Below are 20,042 nucleotides of genomic sequence, written 5' to 3'. Positions count from 1 at the left end.
CCTAGCCTTCTGCTGCTCCAGCTGGCTGCACAATCTGGGGACACAGAGGCAAAGGAGAAGGCAGGCTGTGGTGAGAGTTTCATTGGTCCCATTCCATCAGCCTCCTTCCAGAGGGTTAGAGTTCAGAAGACTGCGAGGTCTGGACTATCCGTATTTATGGGACAGGAGTTGGGGAGCTACTGTCTCCCCACGCAGTAGCTGGCTGGAGCCAGGAGGAGAGAACTCATCGCCAGAAAAAGAGCAAGACACCTGGCCTGCGCAGCCTGCCCTGCAAGTCGGAGCTTGTAAGGAGCGCTGTGCTGGTGGACAGTCCTGCCCCTGAGCCAGTGGCCCGTGGGCCTTCAGCAGCTTCCCTTACCTTTGTTCAGGGATGGCAGTTTCAAGGGGATGCTGATGATCCCAACCAAGTCTTCGGTGGGGACCAGGGAGCGCAGGATTGACCTGATCCGGATGGCTTCCCCCTTTCCTGTCTGGATAAGCTGCAATGCAGGGTTGGAGAGTAAGATAAAGGAAGCTCCCACACCCCTGCTCCACCCACCTCCAAACCTCTGGCAATAAAATGGTTTTCTCTGGGGGGATGGGTACACTTCTATGTTTCCCTAATTGCCCTAGACACCTGTAGCCACAGGGAAAAAGAAGACCTTTCTCCTGATTTTCTAGAAGACGTGCTACGGAGGGAATAACTCTGACCAAGAAGAGCAACTGGACTCCTTTGCTGGGTTACATCGGTCATGCAGTTCACGTATCAAGTCTCAGCAGTAATTGTGGAGCCTATTGGTGAGTCTCAGTGTGACAGCAACATCAGGAGCTTTCAGTGGCCACGACACAAATGTTGACAATGTGGCCACAATTTCAGACTCCAGAATTCTGCTACACATAGAAATGACTTATGAAGTTCAGTTTCCTAAAAGTTTGACTAACGCTGGGACGTGGGCAGGCAAGAGGGGTGTCGAGTATGTCAGAGTGAACTTGAGCATCTTAGTGGAGTTATCCCGGGACGGATAACCTGATCCGTACAGCCACGGATGGGCCAACCAGCACGGACAGGGGCACGTTCTCCTGCATGTGGGGCAGCAGGTATGCTTCTGGGCTCGGGCCCTCAGCCAGGAACCGAACTGTGACAACCTCAGAATTGAATCTACCCCAGGTCAGCTGGATGGCATGCTGGGCTACAACGCTTGAAGGATCCAGGGAAAGGAGAATGCCTGTGTGCTGATCCTACCTGCCTCCTCTCATTCCTGTGAGCAGAGGGGAGGCTGTCAGTGATCATGGCATCTGCCCCCACTCCCCACACACAGAACAAGGGCCCAGGGGAGGGGATGTCGGGCCAGAGGCGCACTAAGCAAGGGAGAAACGCCTTCCCAGATGGGGCTCTGATGGCTTAGCTATCCCATGCTGCCTGTCTTCCTGAGAACAAGCAAACTGTATAACTTGCTTTCCAAAGTGATGATAGGTAATGAGGGGAACAGACCTCCCCCAAGACTGAAAAACTAGGGTTTTTCTCTGGTTCCCTTTCAAGTTTCCTTTATTTGTTTAAAGGCACAGATGGGTCTATGTGGGTAAAGGTGTTTTATCTCAGTAGGAACAAGAATCCTGAGTTACAAATTCTAATCAGCCTCCCTTTTCAAGATTTAGACCTTCTTCTAGCCACAGTACTTTTAGCCTAGATTCTTCCACGGTTTCCCTTAATACTTGCTGATGGATTTGGAAATAGGCTAGATTGTGTATTTGACAAGACCATGACATACCTGAGGAGAGATGAGAGTGGATGCTTTAATGCAGTGTCTTTCAAACTACAGGTCAAGACCAAATAGTGGGTTGTAAAATCAAGTTAGTGGGTTGTGGCTGGCATTAAAAAGCATGAAATAGATTAGTATAGAATAGAAAATAATAGAGTGCAGTATCTGTAGAAAGGGTAAATTTTGTTTCTGGAATATATATATATATACCAGGCTGCAAAGTAAATTATACTTCTTACTATGGTCAAAACAATTTTTTTTGTGGAAAAAGTGTGAAAGCCACTACTTTAATGGGTTCTGACTTTCATTAGTATTAAAAAAATACAACACATCCACTGTTAACTTTGCGGTGGCCAAATACACAATCTCATCTATACCAGACAGCACTGTTTATATCAATCCAATCTGCATTGTAAGTGGTTTGGGAGATGCTTTGGAATAATCCAAAGGCAGTGAGCTCTGCAGATGGAGGCAGGCAGGCACCTGAGCCCTGAACGAACAAATCAAATAGTTCTTTTAAAGAATTACCAAGTATTTTTTTTAATATAAAAGGCTATCTTTTCTGTTTTCATGTAAGAAGTAATATCTCCTCTCTCGCATACGATATGTGAGAACTTATGTGCAATAAGGTCAATCTCTCTCAACCTCCTGCAGAGGTGAAAAAGGGTACAGGAAGAGCACAACTTTTTAGTTCAAAACTGGAAGTCTAGAAGACATCCCATAAAAATAGAATCATCCTTTTTGAATGTCTGCAAAGCTTACATCTGGGAAATAATCAAATATGAACCATGGGAACAGACTACCTTCCTGGTGCCTAACACCGTGGTCGTCAAGAAAAGGTTTTCCACGTGGAGTGCTCTTGTGGCCACAAACAAGCAACAAGTTGGTCACATTTTGACCAAATTGACGCACACAGAAACATAATTTTGGGAGGTTTTCAAAACAGAATATGAAGAGGATATGCCTTATTAGTGTCACAGAGAAATCATACAACACAGGGATTTGCGCAGGAGTCATTCCTTAGAAAGCTGTCGAATCAGGCACCAGAGATAGAAACTACTTTTGATGTTAGCTAAAAGGAACTGAGAGAAAGGCATGTTAGCAAATGCCAGAGACAGAAGAAGAAATTACATTCAAGAACTCTACAGTGTTCTTGGTTCAAGTCCCTCAAGGTTGCTCTCTGGGAACTCTGTCACTTACGTGCATTTCAGGAGCACAGCGGCCCAGCAGATCTATAAGAGCCGAATAAAAGGACATAATCGCATTGCCCATGTGCACGATCTCGTCATCTTCAGCATCCTCCGTGCTGCTGAGAGAGAACCAACATAGGGAGGCGTGACGAAGCCTGGCAGGTGTGGCCATGTTATTACACATGATATGGAAATACCTATTCTGCTTGTCCTGGGAATCACGCATCTTTTCCATTGGATACCTTCTCTGCCTCCAGAAGTTAACAAGGTGGTTTTACTCACAAGCTCAAAGAACTGAAGTATTTGTCTGTGACATTCCTAGGGTCCCATGAACTTTAAGGCATGAGTACTGACATGAGCTGATCCTGCAGACGACACATACTCATGGAACAGCACAGTAATCCCCAAAGCTCTTACCAACCATTCATTTCCTTTTCCTTCCTGAACATTCATTCCCTTTTTCTTCCATTCACAATGGACAAGGAGTCAGGAGGGCCGAGTCCATGCCCTGGCTCTGCTGCTAACAAGCTATCCGACCCTGGGCCTCAGTTTTTCTCATGTTAAATGAGGAAGTTGGGACAGCTTATATTTTGGGTTCTTTCTAACTCTACCAGATCACATACCGGAACTAATGATAAAAAAAAAAAAAGCCAACTAGCTGGAGAGTTACCTCTGCTGGGTTATACCCATCCTCAAGATTCTGGAGTCTAATCTAGAAGCCGTGATAAAAGAAAGGGAATGCTTACAAGACGTGACAAGGGGAAAGTCACAAGGCAACCCGCTAATGCACCAACTACATCCCTAACCTTTAAATACCAAGATTATGAATGCTGTGGTTTTTCACATTCTGTAGCTCTCTTTTTCACCTCAGGAATCAAATCAAAACACTGTAAGAAGAGGAAGTGGAGGGTACTATCTCTTTTTAAAAGTGAAGTATGAGATGAGACACCAAGGTTTAAAATACTGAAGGGAACTGGCTGGAGTTAGACAATGCCTGTAACCTTGTGGGTCCAGGCCCTTTAGCCTCTAGTACAACTTCCTCCTGTGGTGATGCTGTAGGGAGATGCAGTTGTCTAAAAGAGCTTGCCGACTTCATGATTTCCCAATTGTCCTGAGTGGAGTAGGAGAAATGGAAGTGAGTGAAGGTGATACTGATCTCTAGGCTTACTGGGAGAGTCAAGACAACAGCGTGCTTGACAAAGTGATTTAAAATGTTTTAACCACAACTGTAAAACACCTGTGCGTCCTTTACCAGGGGAAGTTATTGACACTTCCATTATGATCCCTGCACTGACAATATTTGGGAGCTCACCAAGCATATCGGTGCCAGAAGGCAACTCCATTCACTTACACTTCTCTCTTGTATCCCTGAGAGGGGAGGTCGAGGGCTGGGTTCTCAGAGATCTTGATGGCGCCCTGCATGGCTGCCAACAGACCGTTTCCTCCTTCACCCCGCAGCGCCGGGCCAAAGCACTCTGGGCGTCTGATGAGCAGCTTGACCACAACACTAGCATTCTCTTCCACACTTTCACCTAAGGAAAAGAGCCATTGTTACCTTCTCATTGGAAAGGACAACCCCAGAATTTATTGCTAATTGACGAGGCTAGAAGAACAGTATTTGATTGAGCTTGTCACTCACTCTTAGCTGGTAACAGTGATGGAGACAAAGGTGAGCTTTGATAAATTAGGTCAGAATCCACTTACTCGAAGAACTACAATTAACCAATATAGAACAGAATCTTACTTTTCAGTTCAGGATTTTGTGCAGCTCAGATTATTTCATTATATTTAGGTCCTCAGAGGGCAAGAAATACACTACGGAGTCTGCCACAGATTACTGACTAATTCACAAGTGACAGAGAATAAAAGAACTTTACATCCTTAGTAACTCCATGACTGGTGCTTAAAAGGTATTTCCTTCCTTCCTTTAACTTCCTTAAAAGTTAAAATGGTAACTTGAGCTGGTGTGCCTCAATTAACATCTGGAGAAGTGACATGTTAGCTCCTGAGCTGTATCCTCACAGAGTTGAATACACGCCCCAGAACAACCAGGTTTGTGTGGATGTACCTCAGGGTATTTCTGAAATCATTTATCCAGGTGAAAACCTACTTGGTAAAGTTGTCTTAGTTATTCCTAAAATAGCTCTGTAGAAAGTTACGGTTGGAGAATTGTATTCTGCTGGTGTTTCTCTTTGGAAGAACAACAGACAACTAAGACAGGGTATTATTTCCTGAAGAAGTGATTAAGCAGGGGAACTGTCACATGTAGACAGGGATAGCCAATGCCTGTCAGAGCCAAGACTTCGAGTCAAAAGCAGTTTTACAGCTTGTTTAAACAACTTCATAAAACAAACTTTGTCTCAGATGAAATCTTAATTTGTGTCTGAGAACTTATTCCTGGACTCAGACTCAAAGACAAGACTTTTTAATATTGTCTACTGGATGAAGTCTGAAGAAAAACTTTTCTACAAAATCATTAGATATTTCTTGGAGGATTCAGCTATATAATAGAGGATGCATCCTGATAAACTGTTGTATTAATTACTTACTCTTGTGTAAAAAATTACCTCACATCTTAGCAGTCTAAGATAATAAATATTCATTATCTCAGTTTCTGTAGGTCAGGAAGTTGAGAGTGACTAAGCTAGGTGGTCCCGGGCTGGGAGCTCCTGTGAGGTTGCAGTCAAAATGTCAGCCAGGGTTGCAGTCTTTTGAAGGCTTGACTGGAAATGGAGTATTAGCTTCCTTGCTCAATCGCATGGCTGTTGGCTAGAGGCCTCAGTTCCTTACCACGTGACCTCTCCATAGGTCAGCTTGAGTGTTCTCATGACATGGTAGCGGGCTTCCCACAGAGTAAATGATCCAAGAGGGAGTGTAAGGCAGAAGCTGTGATCCCTTTTACAACGTGTCACACACTGTCACTTCTGCCATAGCCTATTCATAAGACGTGATTCACTGAGTCCAGCTCACACTCAAAGGGAGAAGAGTCAAGCTCCATCTTTTGGAGGGAAGGAGCATTGAAGAATACAGAGGTATTTTAAAACCATCACAGGAGTTTAAGTTTTGTTTAATGAACATTCTTATGAGTCAACTTAGAAGTGCTGTCAGTAGAGCACTAGAATGGGAACTCAGAAAACCTGGCTTGCTATTATAGCTTTTTAGCAAATCACTGTGTGAGTGTGCATGCTGCACAACCTCATTGGGCCTCATTTGCCCTGTTGACATATTCATGCCTCTTCCAATTTTAGAGTGAGTCTATTAGTCTAAACCATACACAGAGATTTCTCCCATCGTGTCCAGAGGATCAGAGGGCTGAGCTTGCTGTCTGAATGCTTGAAATTAACTTGTCCTCATCTATCACACAAACTCATACTCGAACACAAGACATGTCTCACAGCACTGGAGAGTCTGCCCTATGTCACAGCCATAGTCCTGGTCTAGAGCTTGGCCTGTTGGCATCCTTTTTTAGCCCTCAACCTTTTGCACTGCAGGTAAAATTCAAGATTATGAATACATACCACTGTAAGTTTTAAAATTATGTAACTCAATTCAGAAAAATTTTCATTAAACTGAGTTCACATAGCCCATCAGCATACATTCACTGTTTTATAGCTAAATCCTTTAAGGAGACTAAAACTTTTGTAAAGAAGCTTGCCTTCAAGTTTCATCTAATGAAGAACATCAAAAAAGAATTTGTTTTTATTAAACCAGAATCCATGTGAAGAAAATTCTCAGGAGATGCTAAAAGGGTAAAATAATTAAAATAATGGTGTGGTGGAAAGAGTCAATGAAGAGAGAAACCAAAGAGAGGTGAAGTGACATTGTGCAGTTTGTAGAAGAGCTTAGATAAAGTGATGATGCTAAGTCCTAGGCCCATGCTTTCCTATCAGTTGAACCTAGCATTTATACCTGATAAGAGTTTAACCAAAGCAGAGACACTTAAAGAAAAGCAACAGGAAAATCAATACATTTGAAAGCAATATGCTTAACCATAGATATAACTCAAAGTTCACTAGTTTTAAATGCTGACCTCCAAAATTTATCAGGTAGCACAAACATCTACCTTCCCAGTTGTCATTTTTCACTTCAAGGATAATGAAGCTAAAATTCTGAAATTTTAAGTGTCAAAATTGGAGAAAAAATAACCCTGTTAATCAAGTTTATTTAAATATTATTCTCTGATTCTTTCAGTTGTCATAATGGAAACACTCGTGGGTCAGCCAGAGTCTTTACCAGCATGCTGACTTCAACACAGCTCTTCCCACAGTGCTGAGTGCCATGGAGTTCAATGCGACATGGATCACAATATGCAACAGAATGGGAAAAACCAGACTATAAGTTCTGTATTGAGTTTGCTATTGAAATTTATTTGCCAAATTAGCCTTATTTTATCTGAAGCTCAGTTCTTCAGATCTAAGCTAATTAGGTTGGCTGCTACAACTGATCCAGGAAGCCATCCTTGATTACTGAATTGTGGACATCTGTGGGGGATGCAGAGGGCACCCTGCAAGAGGAAGGAACTGAAGAGCAACTGTTGCTGCTAATTAGAGGGGGGACCGAGGAAAAGAATTTCCCAAGGCTTTACAAAGAGAAGATGGCATGAATTAGCAGAGAGAGAACATTCTCTTCTTAATTATCTGTAGCTCAGGAAGCTGGACTGCCAGCCAAATCCACTGGGGAAAGCTGAATATTGACCTTGAAGGTATATTTTTTTTTTGTAAGGAAGATTGTCACTGAGCTAATATCTGTGCCAATCTTCCTCTATTTTATGTGGGGCGCCACCACAGTGTGGCTTGATGAGTGGTGCTAGGTCTGCACCCGGGATCTGACCCTGCGAACCTTGGGCTGCCCAAGCCGAGTGTGCAAACTTAACCACTATGCCACTGGGCCAGCTCCTTGAGGGAATTTTTCAAGGGAGAGAGAGATCTGAGGTAAACTAGTTTTGCCCAAGGGCTTACAACAATGTTTTTGCTTGAGTTCCAAGACGAATCATGAGCTTAATAACAGTGTGAATGTTCACAGTGCCTTTCCTCAAAGGCTCTCAACACTGTCTTCACATTACTACCTTCTTTTGAACATCCCTGAGAAGTTGGATGGAAAGGGAATGATTCTCCCCATTTCACCCTGAAGAAGTCACTCTCACCACAGGAATGATTAGTAGGGATGTAATGATCTTACCTTCAGCCCACCGCTTTTCTTTCTGTCTATATTCTGACTGGGTCCCAGTTTTAAGTTCCTTTGCTGGAATGCTCTTTTCCTCCTCATTCCTCTTACATAACTCTTGACCTACGTAATTCCACTTCATCCTTCAGGACCGGCTTACACTAGGAGGCTCCAGACGATCTGGTCCTCTCAAACACCCCATACTCTTTCTTTAAGCATTGAACACAAGTCTAATTAAAGAATTGTTTGTATCCATTTGTATTTTCCTCAGTAGACTGTGTATTTAATAAGAACGGGATTTTACGTTTGAGTTATCTAACCTTGTATGCTCAAGCATCTCTTTAACATCAAGTTAGAAGTTTGAGATGATTGAATGGAAAGCTGAGGGTGACTAACCATCATTGTGTTACCAGACCAATTATCAGCCATTGTTTCCAACAGCCTGGGTTGTCCATTTCCTCAGATTGTAAATTTGAGAATAAGAACAACATCTTACATTTTAATCCTAGCCATCCTCCCCTTCAGTACCACTCACACTGAAGAATGGTTATTACACCCTTTTTGTCTCTAAAAACCTGAATACATGGACAGAAATGAACCAGCTGATTCTTTTTTTTTTTTTCCCTGAGGAAGATTAGTTCTGAGCTAACTACTGCCAGTCCTCCTCTTTTTGCTGAGGAAGCCTGGCCCTGAGCTAACATCCGTGCCCATCTTCCTTTACTTTATATGTGGGATGCCTACCACAGCATGGAGTGCCAAGCTGTGCCATGTCCACACCCGGGATCCGAACCGGCGAACCCTGGGCCGCTGAGAAGCGGAATGTGTGCACTTAACTGCTGCGCCACCGGGCCGGCCCCCAGCTGATTCTTTTAAGCATCTATATCTACTATGCCCTTCAAATGCTACTTTGTCCTCTTGACCCTAAAAGATTTTTTTCCAGCTTTATGAGATATAATTGACATATCCTAGCAGATTTATGTCTCCCAGCTCAAGGGCTCATCAGTATGGTCTCCCTATACTACCCTGGTAAACTATGTCCATTTCCTTCTTCAAGATGTCACTCAACACTTGCCTTTTTCTGGAGGCATTCTGAGATTCACTCTACAGATTCCAATGAGCACTGTCATTTTTGGCACGCCAACAGTCACATGTGTCAATCTGTAGGTAGGTGTGTTTGATTACAGAGTTTTTAGTAATTATTCCATTTATGTTTCTGATAATTCTATTAGGTTGGCTCTCTTTTCTGCTTTGATTTGTAAGTGACTTCAGGGCAGAACTTTTAGAGCATGTCTCCTGTCACTTCTCATAGCCCCTCATATACTCCTCACACATCACATGATAGATGCCCCAGTTATGGCCACTGATGATAAATCTGCCCAGGGAAACAGACTCAGCAAAGCCAGGAGATATCATGTCCCTCACAATTAAGTTTGTAGCATGGGGGAGACATCACCAAAACACCCTACGCACTCAAAGGAAGCACAGAATAACTTTTCCCTTCTTCTTGTGGATTGGTAAGAAATCTCTTCCTTCTTGGAATCTACATTAAGAAGGAATTAATCAGACACCCTGACACATTTGTGTCTAGACTGGCTACAGAGTTTGCAACTGCTGGGTAAATAGAAACTTCTCAACTTCTATTCAACTCTTCAAGAGTTAAACACAACTCAAGGCTTCCCCAGCAAGTGAATAAAAATGAAGTGGAGAAAATTATATGCTTTAATAAGTTCTTTTAAAAACAAATCTTGTTTAAGAAGATTTAATACAAACATTAAGAGAGACTAGTAAAATAATGTTTCCCATTCTATTATTTTGATATAGCAGGAGCTTTTAATTTGGCTTTTAAAAATGTTTTTTAAAAAGCATCAGCACCAAACAGTTATTAAATAATGTCACAATTTCTGACGAGCTCAAAGGAAAAAATGCTCTTTCTCCTTGTTCATTAGGGAGACAGTGCTGCCAAGGCAATCCTGTATAATGGTGTGAGTAAGGTTTGGCCTCTGAAGCCAAATTACTCCAGTTCAAATTCTGGCATTATATCCTATGAACTGTGTGATTCTGGGCAAGGTACTCAATCCCTCTAATCATCAGGGTCTTCATCTCAAAGTGAGGAAGATAACTGTACCTATCTCATTGGATTGTTGTATAATGTAAGTAAGTTAATACATATAGAAGTGCTTCACACAGTGCCTGGCACAAGGTAAATGCTGAGTAAGTGTTAGCTGTTATCATCACTACCATCATCCTCATCACCCACAATCACCACCTCCATCATCACTCATCACCACCCACGACAGTCACTCCTACAACCCACTATGACCATCCACCACCTAATCATCATATCCCACCATCACCATCTTCATCCACTATGACTACACCCACCATCACTACCCACAACTATCACCACACCTACCATCACTAACCACACTGATCACCCTCCAAACCCACTATGTCTACCACTCAACCATCATATCCTATCATCACTATCATCATCAGTACCACCCCCCATCACCCACCATGACCACTCCCATCATCTACCATTGATCACCTATAACACCTTTATCTTTTACTGCTGAACCGAGGCCATGAAGGAGGCCAGCCAGGAAGTCCTTTCAATTGCCTCTTGGACATGAAAACTTATAAAGGGGTTTGAGATACCAAGGAATATATTTATAGTCTTCCTATTTCAAATGCCCTAATATTCTTGCAAGGATCATGAACAACAATGACAAGTAACATGACTGCAGGCTTGCTATGTGTCTGGCACTGTGCCAGTCTAAGTCTCCCATGGATTATTTAAGCCTCACAACAACACTGTGAGGTATGCACTATTATTATCTCTATTTTATATATATAAAAAAACTGAGGCTAGGAAAGTTTTAATAACTTGCCTAAATTCACAAAGCTGGTAAGGGGTAGAGCCATATTTGAACCCAAGATATTCCATTTTTCAGCCCCAACTTCCATATCACTCTGCTGTAATTAGCTATTCTTTCTCCTCCTTTAGGTATTCACCAAGATTCTTCTTCTTCTTCTTTTTTTTTTTGGCTGAAGAATATTGGCCCTGAGCTAACATCTGTTGCAATCCTCCTCTTTTTGCTTGAGGAAGATTGGCCCTGGGCTAACATCTGTACCAATCTTCCTTTATTTTGTATGTGGGTTCCCACCACAGCATGGCTTGGTGAGTGGTATAGGTCCATGCTCAGGATCTGAACCCACAAACGTAGGCTACTGAAGCAGAGCGTGCTGATCTTAACCACTACGCCATCAGGCTGGCCCCTTCAACAGGACTCTAACTTTGTGTTTTTCGTACTCTCCATAACTCTTTTTCATGCTCTTCCCTGTGAAAGTCAACCCCACTATTTCAACTACAGATGACCTGCAAGTCTATTCAGTCCCAATCTTTTGACTCAGTATAATTCAGAAACTTCTTGTCCTAACCTGGGCACAGAAGTTCCCAGTAGTTCCCAATAGTCTCTCTTCTGACAGAAAGGGTCTCCAGTTCTCCACACACTGAATTAAGACTAAACTTTTCAGTTTGGCATTTATGTCCTCCCCATTATAGCTGCCTGGCTCCCTTCTACACCTCATCTCTTACCACTGTCATCCATGTATCCATCCTCCAACTTACAGATCACTGTGTTTCCTGAGCATAGCACACTCTAGACTTCACACCACTGCTCATGCTGTTTCCCAACTGGATCACCTCTCCTGCACCCCTGCATCTGCAAATGTGGCCCTTCAAAGCTCATCTCTAACATCACCTCCTCCATGAGGCCTTTTCCGATCTCCTCAACAGGATGTGAGCTTCCCTCAGGAAGCCCTCCAGCACTCTGTCCCTGCCTTACTCCACTTATTACAGTGACTTCTATCCACGTCTACTCCCCTTACTAGACTGTAAATTCCTTGAAAGCAGAAGCTAATATGATTTGCCAAAACCAAATACGGTCTTTATAATATAGAGACACAATTAACATTAAATTAAAATGCACATATATTGCTACTGATGGGCCAATTTGCTGGAGCTTGTTGCATTATGAAACTGCACTGTAGAGAATATGTTAAAAGGCATAAAACAACTGGAAAGCAAAACGGTGGACCAATTATTTTGGTCCAGAGTTTATTTCAATATGGTTGTACCTCACCAGCATAAGCAAGTGCTGGAATTCAGGCAATCCATACAGGAGTACAGCAAGTGGATTTCTTTCCCTTCCTAACCCACATAGACAGTTCCACTAAATGACTCCTAAAGCTCTTGCTCTTGACTGTGAAGATGGCCAAGATGAATAAATTGGTCCTGTCTTGATCTGGTTTGTGTCATACAATCTATTTACATAATTTGGGGAGACTTATGAATCCTTAAAATCCACTTTGCAAAAAATTTTCTGTATTACTACAGTAACTCCTCATTAATTCTGGACATGCAATCATTTGGATTCAAGTGGAACAGACTAGTACAGTATACTCTGAAACTGGTCAGCAAGGAAGACAATGGAGCCTCGCAAAGCTGGTGGTGACCAGATAGAGCAACAGTGAGGAATACACAGAGCAAAGCAGAAGATACTGATTAAGCATCAGGCTGGATGAGTCCCAGGAGAACACAACACAGACATCTTGAGGTCTGGGCCCTGTCAGGAAAGTAGAAAAACCTGGACAACGGAAATCATCAAAATATTAACAATAGAGTGTACTAGGTGTAGGAAAGTAAGCGGTTGGGGTGAAGGGAGATAAGAAAAGCTCATGGGAATGTAATGATCACATCGTGTCATTATTGTAAGGGAAATTCTCACACTCAGAACAACTGGGGTGATTGCTTATTAGTGGCAATCCCTCTTTGCAATCACTGAACCCACCCAGCTGGATTTGTTAGCCTGGAACTCCAAACTGCGAGAAGGGAGAGGATCATATCTATAATGTAAATACAAGTGAATTAGTATTCTAACAGGATCTTGACAGACAAGGTACATTTGCAAGAAGGTAGTCCACTTATTTTACACCATACTCAGCACATTGTACTAGTGCAGCTAAAGGAATTTTTAGACTTAGAAATCACTATAAATGGGAGGTGACTGGTATTAAACAGAATATATTTTTAGGGTTGCTATAGCAATTTTTTTCTCCTGGGAGTTTAGTCATGTTTTACAGCCGTTCAGTTATACTTGAGTTTTATTCCTTCACTCACCCACCCACCCATCCATCCATCTATCCATCCATTGAACAGTCTAAGGATCTGGAGACACATCTGCATTTAATTCTGTGAAATAGGTGAGAGGAAGATATTAATAAGGCCCCTCTTTTACTGATAGGAGAAGACGTACAGAGAGGTGACAAGCCAAGCCCATGCAGTGAGTTTCTGGCTGGATCTGGTCCTCCAGCTCAGAACTCTGTCCATTGGATCCTACTCTTGATCTCTGTCTAGGCTGACTCTCCCTGAGATTTTTCTTCCAGCTGCCACCTACCTGTAGAATCTATCATATTTATGGATAGGAAGTAATGCAAAGGATCTCCTTTTCCTTGTATGTACCCACGATTGTGCCATCCTGGGTCTGAACGGCATGGAAAACTTGGGACTTACTGTTCACGAAGACGGCAAACCTCAGGAAGGACAGGTAGCGCTCCCCTTCAATGGGGTTCCAGCCGACGTCAGGGTATCCTTTGGCCAGAAGCATGGGGCAGCTCTGCAGGCCACAGCCTGCCAAGTAGGTCACCACCTGCCAAGAACAGTACAAAAGTAAGTGCCTAAGCTTTTTGTGAGATAGCTGTAAGGCGTACAAAATTCTAGGAACTGAAGGGCTTTCATTTCCCTAGAAGCTAGAGAGAGCCCAAGACTTTTAAAGTTAATAATTCAGTAGGTTTGAGACCACAACCTCCAATTCATTTTTGTTTCCAAGTAATCAACAAGAGTGATTATCACGGTTATGTAGGAATACGTCATGAGCTGTCAGTTCCCTGGTTGTCTCTGTTCTGGCAAGAGGGAGCTGTCATTTAAAAATGGGCCTAACTAGGGGGTATCTGGAAGATAACAGTGGATCTGGGTGGGTCATGTTCATTTGGTTATGGTATTTCAAGTGTCTGGTTGACTCTGAGTGGGCCCTTGACCCACCAGGGGTCGCTACCAAGTTCTGCATCAACAGCCATTGTCCCAAGTCAAAAGCCAAGATGGTAAGTTGGGGTGGCTAGTGAGGAGGCCACAGGCAGTTAAGGACTAGGATCGGTAGTGTTTGCTTTGCTTCTAGATTACCAGACACTTATGAGCTCTGTGTAGAATCTGCCTACTTTTTAGAAGGTGTCAGGCAAAAAGTCTGGCAAATAGACCTTTGCTTGCAATGTGGTTGTTATTCTAATCTAGCCTTTGATATTTTCTGTAAATAGGGAGAAGAGGAGAATCCATTGTGGTGCAAAGTCCTCAAAGTCAGGAATGGTGTCTTTTTCAGTTTTTTAATCCCCCGGGCCTGGAACATAGTAGGTGTCAATAGATGTTTGTCAAATGAATCAGGAATTTGCTCATGTCAAATACCCTAAGTCATTTTGCAAGAATAATGAATCTAAGCCAAAACTCAGTAAGAAACTATCATCACACTTTTTCCTTCTTAAAACAATAAGGATACTATTCTGCTTGGAGCTTAGATTTGGTTTGGCCTCAGGAATGTTGAGAAAAACATCAATAAAGGCAGGAATTAGGCAGAGTTTTCGGTTTACAGGTACAGGGCATTTTACTGGCCAATAAAATAAATGCCCGTGTGTGTGTGTGTGTGTGTGGTTGTTCAAGCTTAAGGGACCTAGTTTCTGTTGTGATCAATAGAAGGGAGGAACTGCAGCATTCACCCGTGCTTCTCTTTCTCTCCAGGAACCAAACCTGGGTAATTTATCAACACTGGTCTGCATAAAGTCTGTGCGCTGTGCTGAGCCCCCAGAACCACTTGAAAAGGGGCAGCAAACCTCATCATCCCCTTTACAGATTTCCCTAAGGCCCCTTTTCTCCCCTCTCCCAGCCTCCACTTACCATATCTTGCATCTTCCAAGGAAGGCTTGGGGTCTTTGTTGAGTAGCGTCATTTCAAAATATAAACTGGGGCTGAGGATGGGTAATGAGTTTTAAACCTTGCGGCTCTGTCTTGTTGTAAGAGAACCATAGCTACTTTTTTATACAGAAATTGATTATCATCTCACCACCTAAAACACCGAGTTATTTACTGATGTTTAAATGTATGAATAACAGAGTTTGTCTGAAATATGTCCCACTAGAGGCAGAGATCATGAATACACATGGCATTTGTGGAACAGCTATCACACAGTTTACTGCTGGGGGGCACAGCATTTGTGACTGTGTGTGTGGGGGGCTTGTCTTGTTTATGTTCAGATCTTATTGAAACCAGGATGTGTTTTCTAAAACACATTGTATCCTGCTGCTCCTCTGCTTAAAGCCATCCAGTGGTTTCTATCACTCTTGACTCTAGAATGAGGTCCTATAACAGGCAAGAGCACGGTCTCTGGAGCTAAACTCTTTGGAATCCTGGTTCTGACACTTACAAACGCCACGATGCTGAGGATGTTACCTAATCTCTCTATGCCTCAGTTTCCTCTCCTATAACTGAAGACACTAATAAAAAGGTGTGTTCTGAGGGCCATGGGAGTTAATTCAAAGTGGGACCTGGCACATGGTGATTCTGTAGGAGTATGAACTCTATGATTAATAGTAATAGAAGCATGAAGTCCAATTCCTACTGCTCATCCTTGTTTCTCACCACTCCCCCCAGCTCTCTGCTATCCAGTCATAGCCAGCTTTCTGATTCTCAAGCACGCCATGCTCTCCTCTGAACCTCAGTCATTCTTGGCACACTCTTCCCAACTCAGTGGCTGATCAGCTTCTATTCACCCCTTGGATCATCTCTTTTCTGAGTTACCCTCCAGATCCCATGTCAGGGTTAGATGCTCCCAAAGCCACTACACAGTGGATGACCTCTTACTTGTCCCCCGTTCCCTCCACTAGCCTGCTCTTCTCCAGGCTCAGAAAGTACATTATTAATTTTGTCAGCCGTTCAGTCAAGGATCTAGCTCCCAGATGGGACACGGAAGAGATGGAGGTGAATTAGCCCCCAGTCATCACCACCACCAGACATACAGTTCACAATCCTAATGTGTCTGTTGTGTCTCATTTGTACATGGAGAGGACATGTGTGGGCATTCTTTACCTGTATACTGATTATATAGTTTTCTGTCATACCTTTGTTTAGTATGTAAACTTAAAAATTGGATGACACTGAACCATATTAGGAACCATAGGTCCCTGGTAGTATTCCATGTAGACCAATGAGGCTGGGCCTCCACATACAAAGAGCACAAATGTCTGTCCACATATCTACGTCTACGAAGTTGGCTCTCCCTGCCCACAGGAGAGGCTACGGTCCTAATTATCATACTGCTGCCAGTTACTCACTTTCGATGACATTTCCTTCGAACACTAAAGAGGCTCTGATGGAAACCCAGCCTTTGGTCTGTTTCTGCTCGGCTTGGCTGCATGATAAGCAGGAGAGAACAAACACATTGCCTCTCCAGGGCCAGTTACCTTCTCAAGGTCTGGTTCCTCTAAGCCCAGAGCTAACTCGTTGTTGTCCATCACAGAGGAAGCTGCCACATCCAGCGGGGTGAATCCCCTCATCGATGGGGATGCTGAAGGAGGAGGAGAGAAGGAGACTTTGAGAAAGGGACCAAAAGGCTACTGAGCCCTCAGCTGAGATTGCAGTGAACATAAATGACCAGAAGAGGGCAGCAGACACACCAAACCTGGGTCACATCGCTGTTGTTCCAGGGGCTACCTGGCCAAGTTAAGAACAGCTCTATTTGCTACCCTCCCTCCCCACACGCATTAGTGATTGTGAATATGGATGAAGTTAGAAAATCAGTTCACAGGATCTGCTGTGACCATGTATTTTCAACTGTTTTTCTAACATGAAACTTCTTGAGGCCTCCATTTGGTGATCACTCAAAAGACTCACACAGATGTCACTTGACTAACTAAGCTCAAATGACTTGGCCATTTCTGGGGCCACAACCTAGAGTGTAAAAATAGCCTCACACAGCATTAGCTCATATAGTTACATCAGGTCACCAATGTTGTCTTTGATTTTCTTTTGTTTGGTACTTAGGCTAGAATGAAGAAAAACTTCAGGTGGCATTTTACAAAAAGGTTGGTAGCCTGAGGTTGCATTTGGTAAATAGGAAACCTGAGATTTGAGATTTCACGTGCACGTACACATTTGCATCTTCCACAGATTCAGTTGATTTACATTCAGAACCATGAGTGAGGTATATGTGTTGCGTTGCTTTTCTAGTGGTGGTGATCAATTTACACTGTTTATCCACAGTTGCTCTTGGCCAGTCTGCCGTGTGGCTATGGCAAGCACTGGCTGGTTGGCTGATGGGACAGGCACGCAGCCTGCAGCCAGCCTGCCAAGAAGGGATTGGATCCGTGACCTTGGTCTCATTAGCACTGCTCCCTGGTCAGCTGAGTGGGCTGGGAGGAGCTGTGTCCCCAGACTATATCTGCAATCTGAGGCAGCATTTCACAAACCACGAGCCATAAATAAATATTGTCCCCATAAATCTTGGTCCTAAGAGAGACAAGGTAAGTCTATGTGACTATGCCAACACAAATCTGTCACCAGTGCTTGTTGGTAGCAACATCTCTACTTAAGTTGGAGAGCGGAGACATGGTATCATGATTTCACTTGTTAGATCAGGAAGGGTTCCTTCTTATATCTAAAAATACACACGGCTTCTTTCCCTTTCCCTCCTAAGTGCTCAGTAGGGGAAGTGTAACATCTAAGCCCAAATGAGGAAGTTATAAGACGACATACCTAGGCCAACACTGCTATTCTCCAGCAGGTAACTTAGATGCTCAAACATGGCCTTCTGATTTTGCCGGCTAATTCGACAGAAATAACAAAGGAAGCGGCAACAGCTAGCAACCATCTTTGGAAAAGCAATCTGTAGGGAGAAGTGGCAAGTGTCAAGGAAAGGGATCTATCATGAGACCCTTCTGGAATTTCTGACTTCAAAGAGTCTTAGGTTGAAGTCTTGCAAGCTGTGAAGTTTGGAAGATGAATTTTCCCCTTACTTCCAGTATATTCTAAGACTTATTCACAGGAATGGAAACCTAAGACAAGGCTTCCAAATTACTGAGAGCTAATTATAGTTCCTGAAATATCTTTTCTTTCAAAGGAAACAGACGTCAAATAAGAAATCCAGGCATCCTCAGACATCACGTGAAATTGCATTATTCTACATCAGACTATTGTTTCCGACTAGGAAGGGAGTGGACAGAACTCTGATGGGAAATTTCAGAAAGGGGCATGGGTGATCACAGACAAACAAGGCCCAGCAGTGTATCAAACTGGAGTCCTCTGGGTAAAGGCTGGCTCCTGTCGTTGTGGAAGCCCAGAGAGCATCCCCCTCTCAGACTGGGCGCCTTCCCTGATTACATCTGTCCTTGATAATTGCTCTCCTATGGCCTCCTATGGCACTTGTAAACTGATTCTTACAATTTAGCCCTGAGATGCCATCTTGTATTACTGTTGATTGCACTTGGCTTCTCTGCTTAACAAAGTAATTAGCATCTCCAGGGTCTGGCCACGTCTTATTTTTGATTCAGTAATGCTCAATACCTAGTGGCAGTGTTAACCTTGCTCAGGATCCTAGAAAGTCCTTGGTTTCCCCCTTTAGAATCATGGAAGGTGCTCTAAGAAACCTAAAGTCTACCTGCCTGCTAAGGTATCCAGACATTTGCCAAAGGATCTTCTGGAAAGAGTCCATTTTCCCGAGACATCAGAAGGAAGCAGGTGAGAAGGAATGCGAGCTTGGCTTCTGTTCTTCCTTCACATGCCCACCTGTCAATACTGGCGGAGCTGCTTTGGAAATCACTCATTCCTAGGACCCTGGCATTCTGGAATTTCCAACATCTGAAAACAAACCCCATCTACTGCCTTCAGAAGCTATCTAACTCTGAGCAGGACCCCAGGCAAGTTGGGATAAATGCCCATTGGGACCTCTCCTCACTCCTTTCGCTTTGTCAGCAAGAACTTCCTCTGACAGTAGGCTCCTGATGGGGGTGGGGACTGGCAGGGAAATCCAACATCATCGGGAGCTTGGCTCACAGAGGAAAGGCGCACCCCTGAGGGAGCACTGCCAGGATTGCTATTAAGATCTCATTCTCCTTTAGAACAGCTTACTCCTGACACAACGCAAAACACACCAGGCTCCTAAGTGGAACCCAGAGGAATTCCATCTTGGAAGGAGCAAGGCTGCAGAATACCGGAAGTAGACTTAGCAAGTGAATAGCCCAGTGGAATGAGCTAGAAAAGCCCCCAAGCTTCAAGACCTGGAGCTCCTATGCTGGCTGAATTCCATTCAGTATCATCCCACCTTTTGGCTCCTTCCTGGCTTTGTGCGTGTTCCTGTCTCTCCCTGGGAAGACTAACTGAGGCCACGGACACCAGCCATGTGGCTGTGAACCATTCACTTCACATGCCCCAGCCCAGGGGTCAAGCTCTGGCTCAGTTCTCCTTGTGGCATTACCTGAGATTTCTCTGCACCCAACACGTTCACCATCACTTCCATCACCGTCTCATGCATGCCGAGGACCCTCATGAGGTTGGGGTGCTGATAAAACACCTTGTTGTTCATTATCTCTCTAGGGTAAGGATCGGAGAGAGGCGTCAGGACTTGCTTATTTTGATGCTATGAGAATTCAGGAATGAGAACACCAATACATGAACACACTAGGGGTGAAGTAATGTAAATATGATGGCTGAAAAGATAATAAGGCAGCACTGGGGCAGCTGGAATATATGTGGGGTGTCTTTTCTTTTTTTAGCTAATAGGAATATCTTGTGTTCTTTTATTTCTATTAAGTACTTGCTTTCTCTCTTTAAGACATTTCCTTCTAATAACGT

At 43.5% G+C, this 20,042-nt stretch overlaps 1 protein-coding gene across 11 annotated transcripts in view; it reads right to left on the bottom strand.

The window, feature by feature from the left end:
• Positions 1-20,042, bottom strand: part of RYR3 (ryanodine receptor 3) — a 484,412-nt gene that overhangs the window by 118,109 nt on the left and 346,261 nt on the right. For 10 of the 11 annotated variants that reach the window (XM_023620680.2, XM_070239375.1, XM_070239401.1 and 7 more), the window contains 7 exons: positions 19,666-19,780; positions 17,949-18,078; positions 16,658-16,761; positions 13,668-13,803; positions 4,281-4,461; positions 2,940-3,048; positions 359-479 (listed from right to left, as the gene is read on the bottom strand). In XM_023620680.2, coding sequence (XP_023476448.2) covers positions 359-479; positions 2,940-3,048; positions 4,281-4,461; positions 13,668-13,803; positions 16,658-16,761; positions 17,949-18,078; positions 19,666-19,780 — 896 coding nt within the window. The remainder of the gene's footprint in view (positions 1-358; positions 480-2,939; positions 3,049-4,280; positions 4,462-13,667; positions 13,804-16,657; positions 16,762-17,948; positions 18,079-19,665; positions 19,781-20,042) is intronic. The other variant, XM_070239385.1, reaches the window with a different exon arrangement.

This window comes from Equus caballus, chromosome 1, assembly GCF_041296265.1.
Source record: "Equus caballus isolate H_3958 breed thoroughbred chromosome 1, TB-T2T, whole genome shotgun sequence".
Lineage (NCBI taxonomy): Eukaryota > Metazoa > Chordata > Mammalia > Perissodactyla > Equidae > Equus > Equus caballus.
Note: the sequence above shows the minus strand (reverse complement) of the source record. Positions and strands in the feature narration are given on the sequence as shown.